Here is a 16,928-nt window from a genome sequence, read left to right as displayed (position 1 = left end):
CCGTAGACTTGCATTAAGAGGGCGTTGTGTGACATCATGAAGGGGTGGATCCATGACATCACGAACTGCCGGCCTCTGTCACCAGCTACGGAGCAAACCTAGCTCCGGAGAGCTGATGACTCGGGGGGTGCTCCAGGAGAGATCGCGGGGGTCCCCAGCAGCGGGCCCCCCGCGATCAGACATCTTATCCCCTATCCTTGGAGTACCCCTTTAAGAGAATACTGGAATTGATTTGTAGCCCTCTTGAGTGGAGAAGTGAACATTTTCTGTGTATTAATGTGATACGTTTTTGTAGGTTGATCAGACTGTTGAAGTACTGAAGGACAGTGACGTTTGTGTGGGGGGAACCACCCAGTCTGCCAGCTACATTCGGATAAAACAAGAATCTGACATAAAAGAAGGTAAAATGCAGTTACCATAGTATCCTCATGGAGAATGACAAGTCTCATCAGTCCTTTTGGGACTTCTGATTGGCTCAGAGAGTGACATCATACAATGATGTATAATTTGTAGCCTTCATTGCTGCTTACATACTATGCTCAACCTATGATCGGATCAGGAAGCTACTTATGGATCAATCATTATCAAAACCTTTGGGTGTCTGACCACTGGGACCCCCATGAGACAGATGCCAATTTTCCCCTAACTGAATAAAAAGGAGTGCACACTCAACCACCATTCGATTTTTCCTGTATGGAACTTCGGCAGTGTTCAAAATTAATCAAAATAACTGAGCATGTGTGCTGCTGTTTTTAATTTAAGTAGCAATTGACCCCAATGCCTGTGACTCTGACCAGTGGCACTCCCAGCCAATCCACTTGTTATCACCTTTCCTTCTCTAATATGGAGACTACTAGACATTTAGGTGTGTCTGTTCTGAAAATATTGTCTAAAACTTTACACTGATATGAAATCTCCCAAAGGGTCTTAAAATGGATCATCTTCTATTTTCACAGCTTTAAAATATACACCCTCTGTAGGAATGGCAGGAATGCCAGGTCATGTTTGGGTTAAAAAGTTTCTGGCTTCTAGTGACTTTATGTGCCAAAGCTCCTTTTAGTTATTTTTAAAGAAATGTGTTTTATAGCAGGATGGATAGCTATATATAAAAAAAAATTATATAATGAAATAAAGTGTGTTAAAGAATGAGAGAAAGATAAATAATCTCAGAACTTTTAAATCATCTCAGAACTTTTTCCACCTTTATGGTCTATTCACACGTACAGTATTCTGTGCAGATTTGATGCGCAGAATTTTCTGCTGCAGATTTCAATGTAAACTGAAAACAGCTTGAAATCCTGTGCATAAAATCTGCGCAGAATACTGTACGTGTGAATAGACCCTTAAAGGGGTTATCCACCATAAGTTGATTTTAGTACGTACCTGGCAGACAGTAATGGACATGCTTAGGAAGGATCCGTGTCTTAGGGCTAAATGGCTATGTTGTGAGATTACCATAACACTGTGGCTAGCTTTTTGTGAACTGGAATTTCCTGTTTGAGTTTTCTTCTTTTGCCTACAAATCCCATAATTCCAATTTCCTCCCTCCCACACATCAGCCACCCCACCCATTGAAACATAAATGAGCTGCATCCATTCAAAAGACCTGTGGTTTTCAATCAGGGTGCCTACAGCTGTTGCATTAGTTGCGATCGCTCCACCCATTGAAGCAGACAGGCTCACTGTCATCACTAGTGAGTCAGGTCTCTGCTGTATTGCAACCTGGGAAAAATCAGGACAACGGTCATTTTGTATGCTGTTAAAAATAAATATTGGGGCAAAAATCACATAAGAATAGTAAGAAAACCGTCACACACAGGTACAGACACTATATTATGAACTACACTAACTTTTCAGCCCCTGTAGCATAGTCAAAATAATTTCCTAAATTACCCCTTTAATGTGACCTATGGCATGAACAATTCAACAACAAAAAAACTGAAATCTTTGAGTGGGAAAGAAAAAATGTGTGCACACCCTCTCTTAACTGGGGATTTGGCTGCAGGGATGTGGAATTCCTATTGCCAGACACCCGGGACATCCAGTTTCGGGCGCTGGGCAGGTGAATTTTTCTGGCCCCTAGCCCGGCTTGGGGCAAGCAGGGCCGGACCTGACAAGCACGGCGGCGCTCAGGAGTCTGTATGGAGCGGGCTCCCGACTCCTGCCCTCTCCATATTCGGCAGCCCCTGGCTGTTCTCAGTAGCCGGGGGGGCTGCCGCTAATAGCCCGGCTGGCTATTAACCCCTTAGATCGCCACTGTCAAAGCTGACAGCGGCGTCTAAAGGGACATGTGAATGCTCCCTGGTGGGCTAGTGGGGTGGATTTTGCTCTGGTTTAGTCCCGTGGACAAGTAGTTTATTATTAAATTTTCACACCCCTGGGCTGTGTTCAGAATTAACCAATCACGTTGAAACTCATGTTAAATAGGCATTATTACGCACCTGCCATCACTTTAACCCCTTGAATACACACCCATTTTGGCCTTGAGAACACAGCCACTTATATTTTTACATTTTTGTTTTTTCCTCCTCGCCTTCTAAAAACAACTCTTTTTTTTATATTTCCATCCACAGACCCATATAAGGGCTTGTTTTTTTTTTTTGCATGACCAATTGTACTCTGTAATGACCTCACTCATTTTACCATAATATGTATGGCAATGATGAGACAGGTGGGTGCTGCATGAGAGATTACCCCTTTAAGTACGTAAGTACGTCCTATGTTGTTAAGAGGTTAAGTGACTCTGAATAATCCATAAATAAAGTTCTGCTGTTCTAGTAGGATTTTCCCGACATTTGCTTACTTTCATCTCGGAGCAAAAGCCATGGTCTGCATAGAGCTTTCAAAGCATTAGAGGGATCTCATTGTTGAAAGATATATCAGTCAGGAGAAGGGTACAAAAGAATTTCTTAAGCATCAGATATACCATTGAACACAGTAAAGGCATTCATGATCAAGTGGAGTAAATATGGCACAACAGAGACATTAGCAAGAACCATTACCAAAATTCATGAGAAGAAAACTGGTCAGGGAAGCTTCCAAGAGGCCTACTGCAAGTAATGGAGAGGTATGTACCTTTCCTTGGTGAGGATCGCACAGCGGCGCTAGCAGGAGGCTGTCTTGTCAGTTATGCACAGGAACAGCAGTAGTAAAACCAAACAAGTTTATTGGTAGGTATAAAATAAAATAAAAACAGGTACAGAGACAACGCGTTTCGCAAGGATCCCCTTGCTTCGTCAGGTCAGAGACCTTTTACCTCCTGGGGCTGGTGACAGGATCAGTACGGACCAAGCCAGGCGGTGGAGGTCTGTTTTCCTGGGATTTCCCCCTCTCTAATGCTGCTTCGGGTCATGCGCTCTCTGTAGCATACCTCCCGGACCCTTCGGTTCCCCGCCGCCGTGAGTTTATGCAGCGGGGCGAGTTTGCGTGCAGGACCTCGGGCGCACACGCGTGTCCCCCCTGGTCTTTTTCTGGTCTCTGGCGGTTCGGTCCCTGCGTGTGACGTCACGTTGCGCTCGGGATGCTTGGATTTCCGGGGATCGGAAGCTCTGCCTTCACATTTGGTGGGGATTTTGAAAATCATCGCTTGGGCGGATCTGCACACGGACGCCGCTGGAAGACCCCAAATTCAAACAGCGGGGCTATTTAAAGGTGAGACCTCCTCCTTATCCTGTCTATTGTCAGAATGGAGGCTGCTTCTTCAATCCGCTCTGAATCTGTGGAGCTGGGGGAGACTATCAGCCCAGTGAGGATCTGGCCCCTTGGGGTTTCATTTACTTGATCTTGTGAAGTTTTTTATTCTTTATTCATGGGTGTCCCTTCTCTGCTTTTTAGGGAGACAAGGAGACCCCGAAAAAACTTTCTAAGGCCAAACCTTCTAAGGCACGGCCAGGATTGTTCAGCAGCAGACTCCGTCCTTTATGGCTGAATTAAGATCCATGATTAATCAACAGGTCCAGGCCTCTGTGGCAGCTGCTCTGCCTACGCCAATAACTTGTGATCCTCCTCCCGCTAAAAAAATCTAAGCCAACTTTTAATGTGGATTCAGACTCAGATTCTGAGATGAATGCTTTTTCTTCTAACTTGGATTCAGAAGAAGATATTCCTTCTACCTACAGGAAATTAGAAGATAAAAGATACAATCGGCCGACGATACAGATACCCTTTTAAGTGTAGTAAAAAGTACCCGAATATAGAAGATCCCCAGGTTACCCTTTCAGTACAGGATGAAATGTTTGTGGGGTTAAAACCTAGGAAACTAAATATGTTCACTGTTCATGAGAACCTTAAAAGTCTAATCTTTGAATGGAAAGATCCTGAAAGAAAGCTCATGATCGCTAAAGAATTCAGAGTAAGGTTCCCATTCAATAGTGAAGATACGGATTTATGGAGCGAAGCTCCTAAAATAGATATACAGGTGGCTAAAGTAGTCAAAAAGACATCTCTCCCATTTGAGGATTCTTCTCAATTAAAGGACCCTATGGATAGGAAATGGAGGGTATGCTTCATCTGCATTATTAAATCCTAATATCGCAGCTGCAAGTGTTGCAAGATCTCTGTTTCTATGGCTGGGTCAATTGGAAAACCATATTGAAAATAAAACACAGAGATCAACTTCTTTCTTCTATTTCTATGTTAAAACAAGATTTTTGGTTGATGTATCGGCAGAATCTGTAAGGATGGTAGCAAAATCTGCAGCATTATCCAACTGCCTGAAGAGCCCTGTGGTTGAAGAATTGGCAGGGTGATTCTGTCTCAAAAGCGAAACTATGTCCTATTCCCTTTGAAGGTAAATTGGTGTTTGGCTCTGTATTAGATAACATTTTACAGCAGGCAGCAGACAACAGGAAGAAATTTCCTGAAGAGAAGGGTGCAAAGCTGAAATTTTTTTTTGTCCGTTCAAGAATAAACAGAGAGAATATAAAGGGAAAGGGAAGTCTGGAAGGTGGTTACCCTAAAGAAGGTAAGGGGTGAGATTTCTTGCTCAACCCTAAAAAGCAGTGGGGGGGGGGGGGGCAAACTCTATTCTACCATCAGTGGAAGGATATAACAAGAAACAAGTTAATTCTAAATTCCATCAAGAACGGGTTCAAGATAGTTTGTCTCTCCTCCACCTCAAACCTTATGCACAACAAATCTCAGTTCTGATTGTCTAAACAAACGGTTATTTCAGGGGGTTTAGGATCTACTAGCTCTGGGAGCAATCATTCCTGTCCCTCTAGAGGAACAATGCCACTATTCTCGCCTTTTTCTTGTACCCAAACCGAATGGTTCTTTCAGAACAATAATAAATCTAAAACATCTGAACCGTTATATAACTTACAAATGCTTCAAGATGTAAATGCTCAAAATAGCTGTCCCCTAATACCTCAGAATGCCTGGATGGCAACAATAGTTCTAAGGGACGCTTATCTCCACATGCCCATTTTTCCGAGACATCAAAAATTTCTGACATTTGCTGTAACCCCAAACCATCTGACCTTCCACTATCAATTCAAGGCACTACCATTCGGGATATCCTCGGCCCCGAGGATCTTTATCAAAGTTATGATAGAAGTAGTATCATCCTTGAGACAAAAATTAATTTAAATTATTCTATATCTAGACGATCTTCTGGTTATTGCCCGATACAAAGAGCTCTTGTCCCAGCATGTCAATCTAACAATTCTCTCCCTACAGAATTTAGGCAGGATCATAAACTTCCAGAAGTCAAATCCCCTTCCTGAAAGACAAAAAATGTTTTTAGGAATGATATTTGATTCAAACAAGCAAATGAGATCAAAATCTTCTAGCAAGCAAACTTGACTACCATAAGAAATGCAATCTCCCTGTTAGGTTCAATGACCTCATGCATTCCAGCAGTCCCATGGAGCCAAAGTCATTCTGGAAGTCTTCAGAAACAAATCCTCAAAGTCTGGGATCGTTCTCAGTGTTCTCTGGAAAAGATGAGGATTCCTCTGACTGTCAAGAAATCTCTCAAATGGTGGATGAAGATCAAAAATCTAAAGAAGGGGTATCCTGGGTTCCCCTTCCGTCAGTGACAGTCACAACGGATGCCAGTCAAAAAGGTTGGGGAGCACATGTTCAGAATCTTTTTCTCCAGGGCACCTGATCAGAGGAAACTCCCCTTCGCTTTTCCAATTTCCGAGAACTAAAAGCTGTGTTTAAGGCTTTGAAGGCTTCACAACATCTCATTCTGAATCATCAGATGAAGATTTACACCGACAATGCTACTGTAGTAGCTTTTCTAAATCATCAAGGGGGAACAAGACACAGTCTCCTACAAGCACTGACAGAAAAATGTTTCTTCTTCGGCAGAGGACAAGATATTGTTAATTTCTGCTATACATCAAAAAAGTAAGCGAGAATATTCAGGCAGATTACCTAAGCCGACACCAGATCAATCCAGAAAAATGGGAACTCAATCCACAAGTTTTTCAGGAGCTGGTTTTGAAGTGGGGCATAACAGAAGTAGATCTATTCGCCACCTGAAGAAATCGGAAGGTAAACAAATTATTTTCCCTGTTTCCAGGTGATCTCCCAAATGGAGTAAATGCTCTTCAACAAAGTTGGAACTTCAAAATAGCCTATGTGTTCCCTCCTTCCCCACTGATCAGCAGGACTCTGCAGAAGATATGTATGGAGAAATCCAAAGTCATATTCATAGTTCCAAGGTGGCCCAAAAGGGGGTGGTACGCCCTGGTTCAGCAACTATCCATAGATCACCCTTACCCTCTTCCAGTAAGAGAAGATCTTCTGTTGCAGGGCCCGCTATTCTTCAAGGATCTATCAAACCTGCAGTTGATAGCCTGGCTTTTGAGCGGTCAATTTTAAATCAAAAGGGTCTTTCTCACAGAGTTATTGATACTCTATTAAAAAACAAGAAACCTACAAATTCTGCTATCTATTGGAAACAATGGAAAAAAAATTGTCTCTTGGTGCGGCTCCTGTCCTCCAAATCCCTTGAACCCTGATATCCCTCAAATTCTCAATTTTCTTCAAGATGGACTTGACAAAGGTTTATCCATCCATACTTAGTACAAACAGCAGCCCTGGGTTGCTTTTTCGACACAAGTATCGCAGCCCATAAGTGGATTAAAAAAAATAATTTTTTTTTAGTGCTGTGGCAAGACTAATACCCAAAATTACCTTTTTCCAACTTGGGATCTAAATTTAGTCCTCACTAGTCTTACTAGAGAACCTTTTGAACCACTTTCGGATTCTTCAATAACATTTCTGAGCTGGAAAGCAGTCTTCTTGACAGCCATCCCGACAGCAAGAAGGGTGAGTGAACTCCAAGCATTTTCAATTGAAGAACCTTACCTAACTGTTCTCTCTCTCTGTCTCTCTCTTTCCCATTCCCATTTTAGGCCTCAAATGTGCATGGAACTCTCTCACTCTGGAGCCCTGTTGTATTTCTAGGCAGCAGTTTAGGGCCACATATGGGGTATTTCTGTGCTTGGAAGAAATTGTTTTACAAATTTTGGGGGCTTTTTCTCCTTTTACCCCTTTTTTTCTCCTCCCCATTGCTGCTATTCCTCTGAAATACCTAAAGGGTTAATAAACTTTCTGAATGTCAGCTTGAATACTTTGAGGGGTGCAGTTTCTATAATGGGGTCCATTATGGGGGATTTCTAACATAAAGGCCCCTTAAATTCACTTTAAAACTGAACTGGTCTCAGAAAAATTCAGATTTTGAAAATTTTGTGAAAAACTGGAAAATTGCTGTTAAATTTTGAAGCCCCCTAATGTCTTCAAAAAGTGAAAACATGTCCACTTTATTATGCCAACATAAAGTAGACATATTGTATATGTGAATCAATATATCATTTATTTGGCATGTCTATTTTGCTTACAACCAGAGAGCTTCAAAGTTAAAGCAAAAAAAAAAAAGCTAAATTTTCATGACATTTGGGAACTTTTCACCAATAAATGATACAAGTATCAATGAAAATTTACCACTATCTTAAAGTAGTATATGTCATGAAAAAAACATCTTGGAATCAAATTCATAAGTAAGAGCAGTAATGGATGATGTGACAGAGGTCAGATTTGTAAAAAAAAAATAAATGGCCTGGTCCTTAAGGTCAAAATGGGCTTGGTCCACAATGGGTTAATAAATTTTGCCAGCTGAAATGAAGCTAAACATACTCTCTCCTTACACCTATGCTCACAATGTAAAATAATAATAAAAAAAAAAAAAATATCCAGTGTAAGAAAACATTAATAAACATTATAAACGTCCATAAGCGGCTCCCGAGGTATGACGCTCGCTCAGCAGGTGAGCGCGCATCATACCCGGTGGGTCCCGGTTGCTATAAGAACAAAGGCCCTGTGGCTAATGTCGGACATCGCCGTTTGGGCTGTTGTCCGGCATTAACTCTTTAGATGCGGCGATCAAAGTTGATTGCCGCGTCTAAAGTAAAAGCTTCCCGGCAGCTTAGTTGGGCTGATTGGGACCATCATGGTAAAATTGCGATTTCCCGATCAGCTAAAATTCAACAGGAGGGTGCCTGAAATCCAGGCTTGAGCAATCAACCGCTGATAACACTAATCCCTGCCATTGCAATGCAAAGGCAGTGATCAGTGTATTGAATCAATGTACAGCATGTTATAGTTCCCTATGGGGGCTATAACATTGCAAAAAAAAAGTGGAAAAAAAAAGTTTAATTTAATCATTTAACCCCTTCCCTCATAAAAGTTTGAATCACTCCCCCCCTTTTCCCAATAAAAAGAAAACAAAAAACTGTGTAATAAAAATAAACATATGTGGTATCGCCACGTGAGTAAATGTTCGAACTATAAAAATATATAGTTAATTAAACCGCACTGTCAATGGCGTACGCGCAAAAATGTCCAAAATAGCGTATTTTTGGTCACTTTTATACCATTAATTTTTTTTTATAAAAAGCGATGAAAAAGTCAGATCAAAACAAAAATGGTACAGATAAAAACTTCAGATCACAGCGCAAATAAATGAGCCTCCATACCGCCCCGTACATGGAAAAATAAAAAAGTTATAGGGGGTCTAAGTAGGACATTTTCCTGCATGTAGTTATGATTTTTTTCAGAACGACGACAAAATCAAATCTATATAAGTAGGGTATCATTTTAACCGTATGGACCTACAGAATAAAGATAATGTGTCCTTTTTTCAAAAAAATTTACTGCGTAGAAACGGAAGCCCCCAAAAGTTACAAAATGGCGTTTTTTTCTTCCATTTTGTCGCACAATTAATTCTTTTTCCGTTTTGCCGTAGATTTTGAGGTAAAATGACTGGCGTCATTACAAGGTAGAATTGGTGGTGCAAAAAATAAGCCATCATATGGATTTTCAGGTGCAAAATTGAAAGTGTTATTTTTAGAAGGTGATGAGTAAAAAACGAAAATGCAAAAACTGAAAAACCCTGCGTCTTTAAAGGGTTAAGATTAGTTTGCGCCTGACCTGAGACAGCAAAACTGTACACGGGTATGTACGATGGTCATAAGAGATTAGGGGTATCAGGGTGTCAGCAAATAAAGGTATTCTTTCCACAATAAAAAAACATTCCTCAGTTTTCCTTTATGTATCAATTTGTGGCAGTTTGCTAGATCAACTTGCTGTCATTTAATAGTTTACATTGTTTTTGTTATAATGTATAGACAGAAGTACTGTCACAGAAAAGGTCCCCGGCTCATAAAGAGAGCAGCATGCGCTCCGTTCATTTCTGTGGGTGCTGCACTGAGACCCCCCCCCCCACGATCAGACCTTATCCTTTGGATAGAGGATAAGATATCTTTCACCGGACAGCCCCTTTAATGAAACTTATACCCTTTACCTTCAGTTGCCCAGTGTACTCATTGTACAGTGGAGGCAGTATAGAGCCTTATAAACTCTGAAATTATCGAACAGTTCAATTAACTTATATGAAAACTGTATAATGGAGCTTCTTAGAGTTCACATTGAAGGCTATGGACAGCTTTGGGGGCATTTTTTTTATTGAAATGTATTTTTCTCGGTCGTCTCATTGGGGAACACAGGAGACCATGGGTATTATGCTGCTGTCCACTAGGAGGCTGACACTAGGCAAAAAAAGAAGTCTGCTCCTCTCAGCAGGACATACCCTCCCACAGGCACAGAGCTAATCAGTTTTAGTTTAGTGTCAGTAGGAGGCAGACCCAGGTCTGGAGAGAGCTCCAGACCTGGTCTTTTATCTTTTATTATTTTCTAGCTAGGGATGTCTAGTTAGAATTTTTTTTTTCCTTTCTTATTTTTCTAGGTTGGGCGACAGGAGCATGGCACTGCCTGATCGCCCACATGTGACAAAGCTGCACGGTGCATAGAGTATGGGCTGTCAACCCCTTCTCGCCAACGGTCAACGCCTGGCGGTAGTACCCTGGGTCCGGGTCCCCCACTCGCCCCTGCCCACGTCGCTAGGGCAGCTTGGCACGATGCAGCCTTTATCTGACTGAAGACTTCAGGGTGAGTATGAGAAGATGGAGCCGTGGGTGAGTATGTACTATATTCCCCCCCCCCCCCCCCCCCCTCCTCTCCCTTCTTTATGTTCTTTGGAGGTCCCCCTTGTTCTGTAGTGCCCAGCTCCTCAGCCGCCATTACACGTGGCTGTGCTGGGCTGGACCTCTCATGGCCTCCGGCGCCATGCTGGAGGGGACAACACGTTGGGCTGAACCATTGCATCTCCTCCGCCAGTTACAGAATTAATGGGTTACCCCACTAAATGACCCCCAGTCATCTGGTCATGTTTTATTCCCTTTGCTGCCCCAGGGTCAGTCTTCTGGGGCAGCGGGTTTCTGGTCCCAAGTGGCCGACCCAGGGGGGGGGCCCAACCAGCCCTCTTGCCACAGATGTTGCGGCTAGGTGCAGAGTCCTGACCACATTGTTCTACCTTCTGACCGGAGACCTGCTACTGCACGGCAGGACGATTCCCCAGCGGGGGAGGAGCGGCCGAGTCAAACTACCAGTCCCCTGGCCCGGTCCTTGAATCAGCCGCATGATCGTGCAGCCGGCACTTCCATTCGTGCGGCCGGGTGACTGAGGGACCGACCTCTTCATATAGCCCGCGCCTGGTCTCTGTCTTTTTCCCCACTCTTCTTAGCTGTGGTGTCCTCCCTACTTTGTTTTGCCATCTCCGGCATCTCCTGGGGGCAGTGTTCCATGCCAGCGAGCTGCTCTGCAAAGTGAAAGTAAAAAAATAATAAAAAATCACTTACATTTTCACAGGCTATCTGCACCCACTGGTGGCTGTTTCATATTGAGCTCTTGTGCTTGGCCCCCCTCTGGTGGCCAAAAGTTGGTACTGCAGCCTTACTGTATTTTGTGGCTTTCTCCGTGCCCCTATCAGTAGGGCAGTCTGCAGGTGTTTTTTTTACTGGAGTACTCTCCTAAGCTTGCTTCTCCTCAGGCTTTTTGAGTAGGATCAAGTGCAGTATCTGTTCTTAGTTTATCATCTGACACATCCCATATCCGGAAACCTTTATATTAGATGGATTTTGGAAGACGGGGGACGATTCCTAAGCCTGCTTCCGTCACCTTATGCGTGTGACTGATAGGGCAGTTTCTGCAGGTTCAGCGCGTCCCACAGGTTGGAATGCTTGGTTTTTGCTCCGAGTAGTGTACCACATGCCCTTGAGCATTGTCCCATTGTGTGCACATAAGCTGTGTCAGCACTAGGTGCTTCTAGACCCAGTTCCTGAGTAACCTTGTTCAGGTTTTTCATTGCGTTCCCTTGCACCCATTGTCCATTATATCTGTGTTTTGCAGTTCTGCCGGAGGTTCAGTGGGGACAGTAATCATCGTTGTTTGCCACGCTGCCCTTGCCCTCTGTCGGGGAGTAACATTAACCCTGGCAGCAGTCTGCCTGTTCCCTTCACCGCCTGCCACCCTTAATGAGTCTGCCACTGAGTTTGTTGCTGTTGTCCTGGTGCCACGCCTCCTGTGTGAGGTGACCGAGGGGGGGCCCCTGTCTGGGCTATGGACTCTGCAGCGGTTTTATGGGTGGTTCACTGTGACGTGGACCTCTCCAATGCCCATAGAGGATGTGTTGCCTGCAGCAGCTATTCAGGTACTCCACTGTGAGTGAGAGTTGACGATGTACAGTGGACCCTTTACACCATCCGTAGAGGTTGGGACGTCTGTCGCAGCTGCTATTCCGGTACTCTGCTGTAAGTGACAGTCGACCGGGGTACGATGGACCCTCTTTACCATCCATAAAGGTTGGGACGCCTGCCGCATCCGCGGTTGCAGCTCTGGTTCCCTGCTATATGTTGGGGTTAACTGTTGTTTGTTGGGCTCTTTGAATCTCCCATGGAGGACGTGGTGCTTGCTGCATCCACGGCTGTAGCCCTAGTGCTCCTCGGCATGTGGGTGTTGCCGGGTGGGTGTCCCTGCATGCTCACAGGTCTCCCCACATCCATGGGAACGCACTTTCCGCCTCATCCAAGGCTGACTCCCGGTTCCCCGTTACCGAGGGGAGCCAACCAACATTGGTGTCCCTATGGGGCACTGAACCTTCTAGCTTTTGCTAACAGGGGTAGGGTCCCAGATGTTTGAAGTAGTCTTTGCTTCTAGTACGAGGGGTCCAGTGGGTGACCCTGCACATTCCTAGGGCGTTCCATGGTACTGGCATCCACCTTTCCCCTCCAGGGGAGGGGTATCGCTGGCCTTCCAGTGATAGTGGTTTGCATGTTACCTGCCTGAGCCTACACAGCGCTCTCCACCCTATACGAGGGGTTGGTGGTGATGAGCCTGCTATGGCAAGTACTGCAGTTTCTTACCCCCTTCCATGGGGGAGTTATTGTCAGTGTCTCTGCTATCGATGAGGTGCATTCCTGTCTGGGTTTTCTTGGTTCCGGCTCTGGCTCGTCCAGCGTTTTCATTCCCCACCCCAGGGGAGGCGTGTGAAGTCGGCCTTCTGCTTCAGCTAATTTATCAGTCTCCTTCTTCCTTCCAGTGACCAAGTGTATTAGGGGTCAGGCTACACCCTACTATTGCCTACTATGGGATGGCCGGGATCATTACTCATACCATCTTGGCTTGCCCCTCTGGAGTTGGGGCGGAGTTTGTTACGTTGTCAGCTTGTTCACGGGCGGTCTTGCATTTCTCCTGTTCTAGGCGAAGTACTGTCAGTCTTCTATACTCCCTCCTGTGGCTGATTCAGCCATCTGGTTGACCCCTTCCGCTACCGGCCTTGGGGTAGCCTAGTGAGGTATCTATCGGAATTTCAGCCCTTGCGCTTTCCCTTCAAGTGGTTGTGTGGCCCTTGTACAGTTCCTGGTTTTGCAGCCGTTGTCCTTCGGCCTCCCAGTATCAGAGAATGACCTTCTTTCATTCCTCCTCTTCCTTTCCCTGCCCTCATTCTCCTCCTTTTGTGGTGGAATTCTGTGTCATTTGGCTTAGTTGCAGCTGTTGCCGTCCTAGCTTTCGCTTGACCCTCTTCGGTACTTATTGGTCCTGTTAGGGCAGTTCCTGTTTTCTTCCCCCTCTTCCTCTGGGTGGTGTACTGTTGATTCTGGCCATGTCCATGCCTTGGCTTCTCCAGCCCCTTGTGCTGATCTCTTTCCCTGTTGGGGTAGGTCTTCCTTAAGAGCCATACTGGCAGTCCTTGGGCTTCCTTCTGGATGAGCATGCTCTCTTTTGATTTCTACTCTTAGGTTAGGTTCACACTACGGAATCTCCGGGCAGAAAATTTCCACCCAGAGATTCAGAGTGCAGCCAGCGCAGACTGAATCAGTTGGTGCTAGGCCCGCCATGCTTGTCTGACGGTCTGGGTGGGAGCTCTCTCGCACCCTGGAGGTGTCTTCTGTTACCTCGCCTTGACGCTTTGGCTGGGTTGACTTCATACTTGGTCCCCTCTGTCTTCCTCTCGGTGACTTGTTGTTCCGGGATGTTACTCAATCGGTCATCCAGTCCATTCTGGCCTTTTGGATCCCCTGCTTAATCGGCCTTTTCTATCCCCTAGCCTCTTGTGTATGCGAGTACCTCGGCCTTTTCAGGTCCTCCTTGCCTTGGGCTCTCTCTTCCAGGTGGCCTTTCCATGCCTAGATTTCCGGGGTCGTTTTATTGAAGCTTTCGCCTTTCCGATGACAGCTGTCACGCCCCCTCCCATAGGCTTGCATTGAGGGGGTGGAGCGTGACGTCACAGGGGGGGGGGGGGCGGAGCCTTGACGTCACAATGCTCCGGCCCCGTGAACGACAGTAATCGGACCCGGAGCCAACACGCTCTGGGGACTGATTTTAAATGGGGTTCGGCGTGCAAGATCATGGGGGTCCCCAGCGGTGGGACCCCCACGATCAGACATCTTATCCAAAGGATAGGGGAGAAGATGTCTAAGCGCCAGAGTACCCCTTTAAGGTTGTCCACCTCTCCTGGTTTGGGACTCCTGGGTCCCTCCATTTCTTACTGGATCTGGGTTTCTCTGGGTGGCTGCTCCAGTGTTTGAGATGGTTCTGTTCCTCCCTGCCGACCTGCTTGCATTTCTCCTTCTCCCTCTGGAGTGACAGGGGCCCGAGGCATAGGGCCTCGGGGTAGTGGACCGGACGGTCTTCCAGGTTACCCATTTTGGTCGATTTGGGCACCTTGGCCGGTCGTAGTTCACCTGGTCGATTGCCCTTTTCCGCCTTCTTGACTATGCAGCATACTCTTTGGATTCTCTCTTATATCCGGTTTTTCGCGGGAGGCCTTGGGGTTGTGGGTGTTTGTCTGGCCTTTCAGTTCGGGGTGGTCAACGGGCCCTATCCTTCTTCCGGTCCGTTTTTCCTTGTGTGCTCAGACCCGGACATGAGTTTTTCTTTCTTTGTCCCCTTCTGGCTTCCACCTTCTGAGTCTTGCCTTTTGCTTATCATTCTCCCTCCTCAACCTCTGTCCTTCAGTTGCGACTGGCCTTCTGACAGGACTTTCCCTTGAGTCTCTCCGGCATGTTCTTTCTCTGCACAGGTTTTGCTAAATTTCCCCTATTATGTGTGACACCAGCCTGAGGCTGAAAATAGACATGGCCTTGTTTTAAAGGAGAAATGCGGCGCTAAACTTTTAACTCCAATAGTGCCCAGGCTGCAAAAACTAAAAAAAAATAAAATACATTTAACTCTCCTTCCTATGTTCCCCCGTTGCGCTGGTATCAGCATCCCGTTTCTCCGACGCTGTTCGGCTCCCTGCTTCTTAGGCTCTGAATGTCACACTGCAGTCAGCGCATCGCCGGCTGCAGCGATATCCCGCCTCGGCTGGTGATAGGCTGAGCGCACTGTCATGTGAAGAGCCGGCCCTGTATTCCCATTACCGGGGTTTGAAGTGTGCTCACAAGCTGAGCACGCTTCATATCCAGTGGGTCTCTGTTACTATCAGCAGCCAGGACCCACGGTTAATGCCAGACATCGCCGATCGGGCTGATGCCCGGCATTGACCCTTTAGACGCCATGATCAAAGTTGATAGTGGCATCTAAATGCGGTTCCGCAGGTTAGTTCAGTGTAGCTAATTGAGACATATGCGCCAAAATCGTGGGTCCCGATGAGCTGAGTGGACGACGGGAGGACCCTTATTTGCTTCCTTGGCTTCTGATCTGTGCTCTGAAGCTCTGTCCAGGCTAGAGCAGCAGAGCACCGATAACACTGACCAATGCTGAGCCAAAGCTCACCATTGAACAGTATATATGATTGCAAGATTGCATGGTATACCCCCCTATGAGGACAAAAAAAAAAAAAAAAAGTTTTGAAAAGGGAATCAACCCCTTCCCTAATAAAAGTTTCAATCACCTCTCCTTTTCCATTTTTGTAGTCGAAAATTTACATAATCATTTGTGGTACCGCTGTGCGTGTAAATGTCTGAATTATTAAAATATAAGATCAGTTAAACCGCACAGTTGATGGCGTACAAGAAAAAATACCAAAGTTCAAAATTGTGCATTTTTGGTCACTTACTATACCATAAAAAAAAATTATACCTTAAAAAGTCCCATCAAATCAAAAATGTAAGCAAAAAATAAGCCCTCATATAGCCACGTATGCAGAAAAATGTAAAAGTTATACGGTCAGAAGTGGACAATTTTAAGCATACTAATTTTGGTGCATGTAGTTATGATTCTTTTAAAGTATTAAAATAAAATAAAACCTACATAATTTGGGTATCTTATTACCGTATGGACCTACAGAATGAACATAAGGTGCCATTTTTGCCAAAAAGTGCACAGTATAGAAACTGAAGCCCCCAAATTTTACAAAATGGCGTTGTTTTTTTTTCTTTTCGATTTCACCCCACAAATAAATAAATAAATATATATAATTTTTTTTTTTTTTTTTTGTTTCATTGTAGATTTTGTTATGAAATGATTGATCTCATTACAAAGTACAATTGGTGACTTATGAGTCTGTAGGTGCAAACTTGAAAGCGTTATGATTTTTTAGAAGGGGAGGAGGAAAAAAACAAAAGTGTAAAAACAAACATTGGCCAGTCCTTAAAGTGGTTCTCCGGTGGAAAACCTTTTTTTTTTTTTTTTTTTTTTTTTTATTATTATTATTATTATTAACTGGTGCCAGAAAGTTAAACCTTCCTTACAGTACTTCTTAGTGGCTGTATATTACAGAGAAATTTCTTTTCATTTTGGATGTCTTTTCTGTCAGGACCACAGTGCTCTCTGCTGACACCTCTGTCAATGTCAGGAACTGTCAAGAGCAGGAAAAAATCCCCATAGCAAACATATGCTGCTTTGAACAGCTCCTAAAATGAACAGAGGCGTCAGCAGAGAGCACTGTGGTCATGACAGAAAATAAATCCCAAAAGAAAAGAATTTCCTCTGTAGTATATAGCAGCTAATAAGTACTGGAAGGATTAAGATTTTTTTTTAATAGAAGTCATTTACAAATCTGTTATCTGTTTCACTTTCTGGCACCAATGGATTAAAAAAAAAAAAATTTTTTTTCACCCGAGTACCCCTGGTAT

At 44.6% G+C, this 16,928-nt stretch overlaps 1 protein-coding gene and 1 non-coding gene across 5 annotated transcripts in view; both read left to right on the top strand.

The window, feature by feature from the left end:
- RNASEH2B (ribonuclease H2 subunit B) overlaps positions 1 to 16,928 on the top strand; it is a 42,247-nt gene that overhangs the window by 16,829 nt on the left and 8,490 nt on the right. For all 4 annotated transcript variants that reach the window (XM_056562048.1, XM_056562047.1, XM_056562049.1 and 1 more), the window contains one exon: positions 296 to 401. In XM_056562048.1, the coding sequence (XP_056418023.1) occupies positions 296 to 401 (106 nt within the window). The remainder of the gene's footprint in view (positions 1 to 295; positions 402 to 16,928) is intronic.
- Positions 11,392 to 11,579, top strand: LOC130359800 (U2 spliceosomal RNA). Its single transcript, XR_008890472.1, has one exon. It is a non-coding gene; the product is annotated as a U2 spliceosomal RNA (small nuclear RNA).

This window comes from Hyla sarda, chromosome 2 (assembly GCF_029499605.1).
Source record: "Hyla sarda isolate aHylSar1 chromosome 2, aHylSar1.hap1, whole genome shotgun sequence".
Lineage (NCBI taxonomy): Eukaryota > Metazoa > Chordata > Amphibia > Anura > Hylidae > Hyla > Hyla sarda.
Note: the sequence above shows the minus strand (reverse complement) of the source record. Positions and strands in the feature narration are given on the sequence as shown.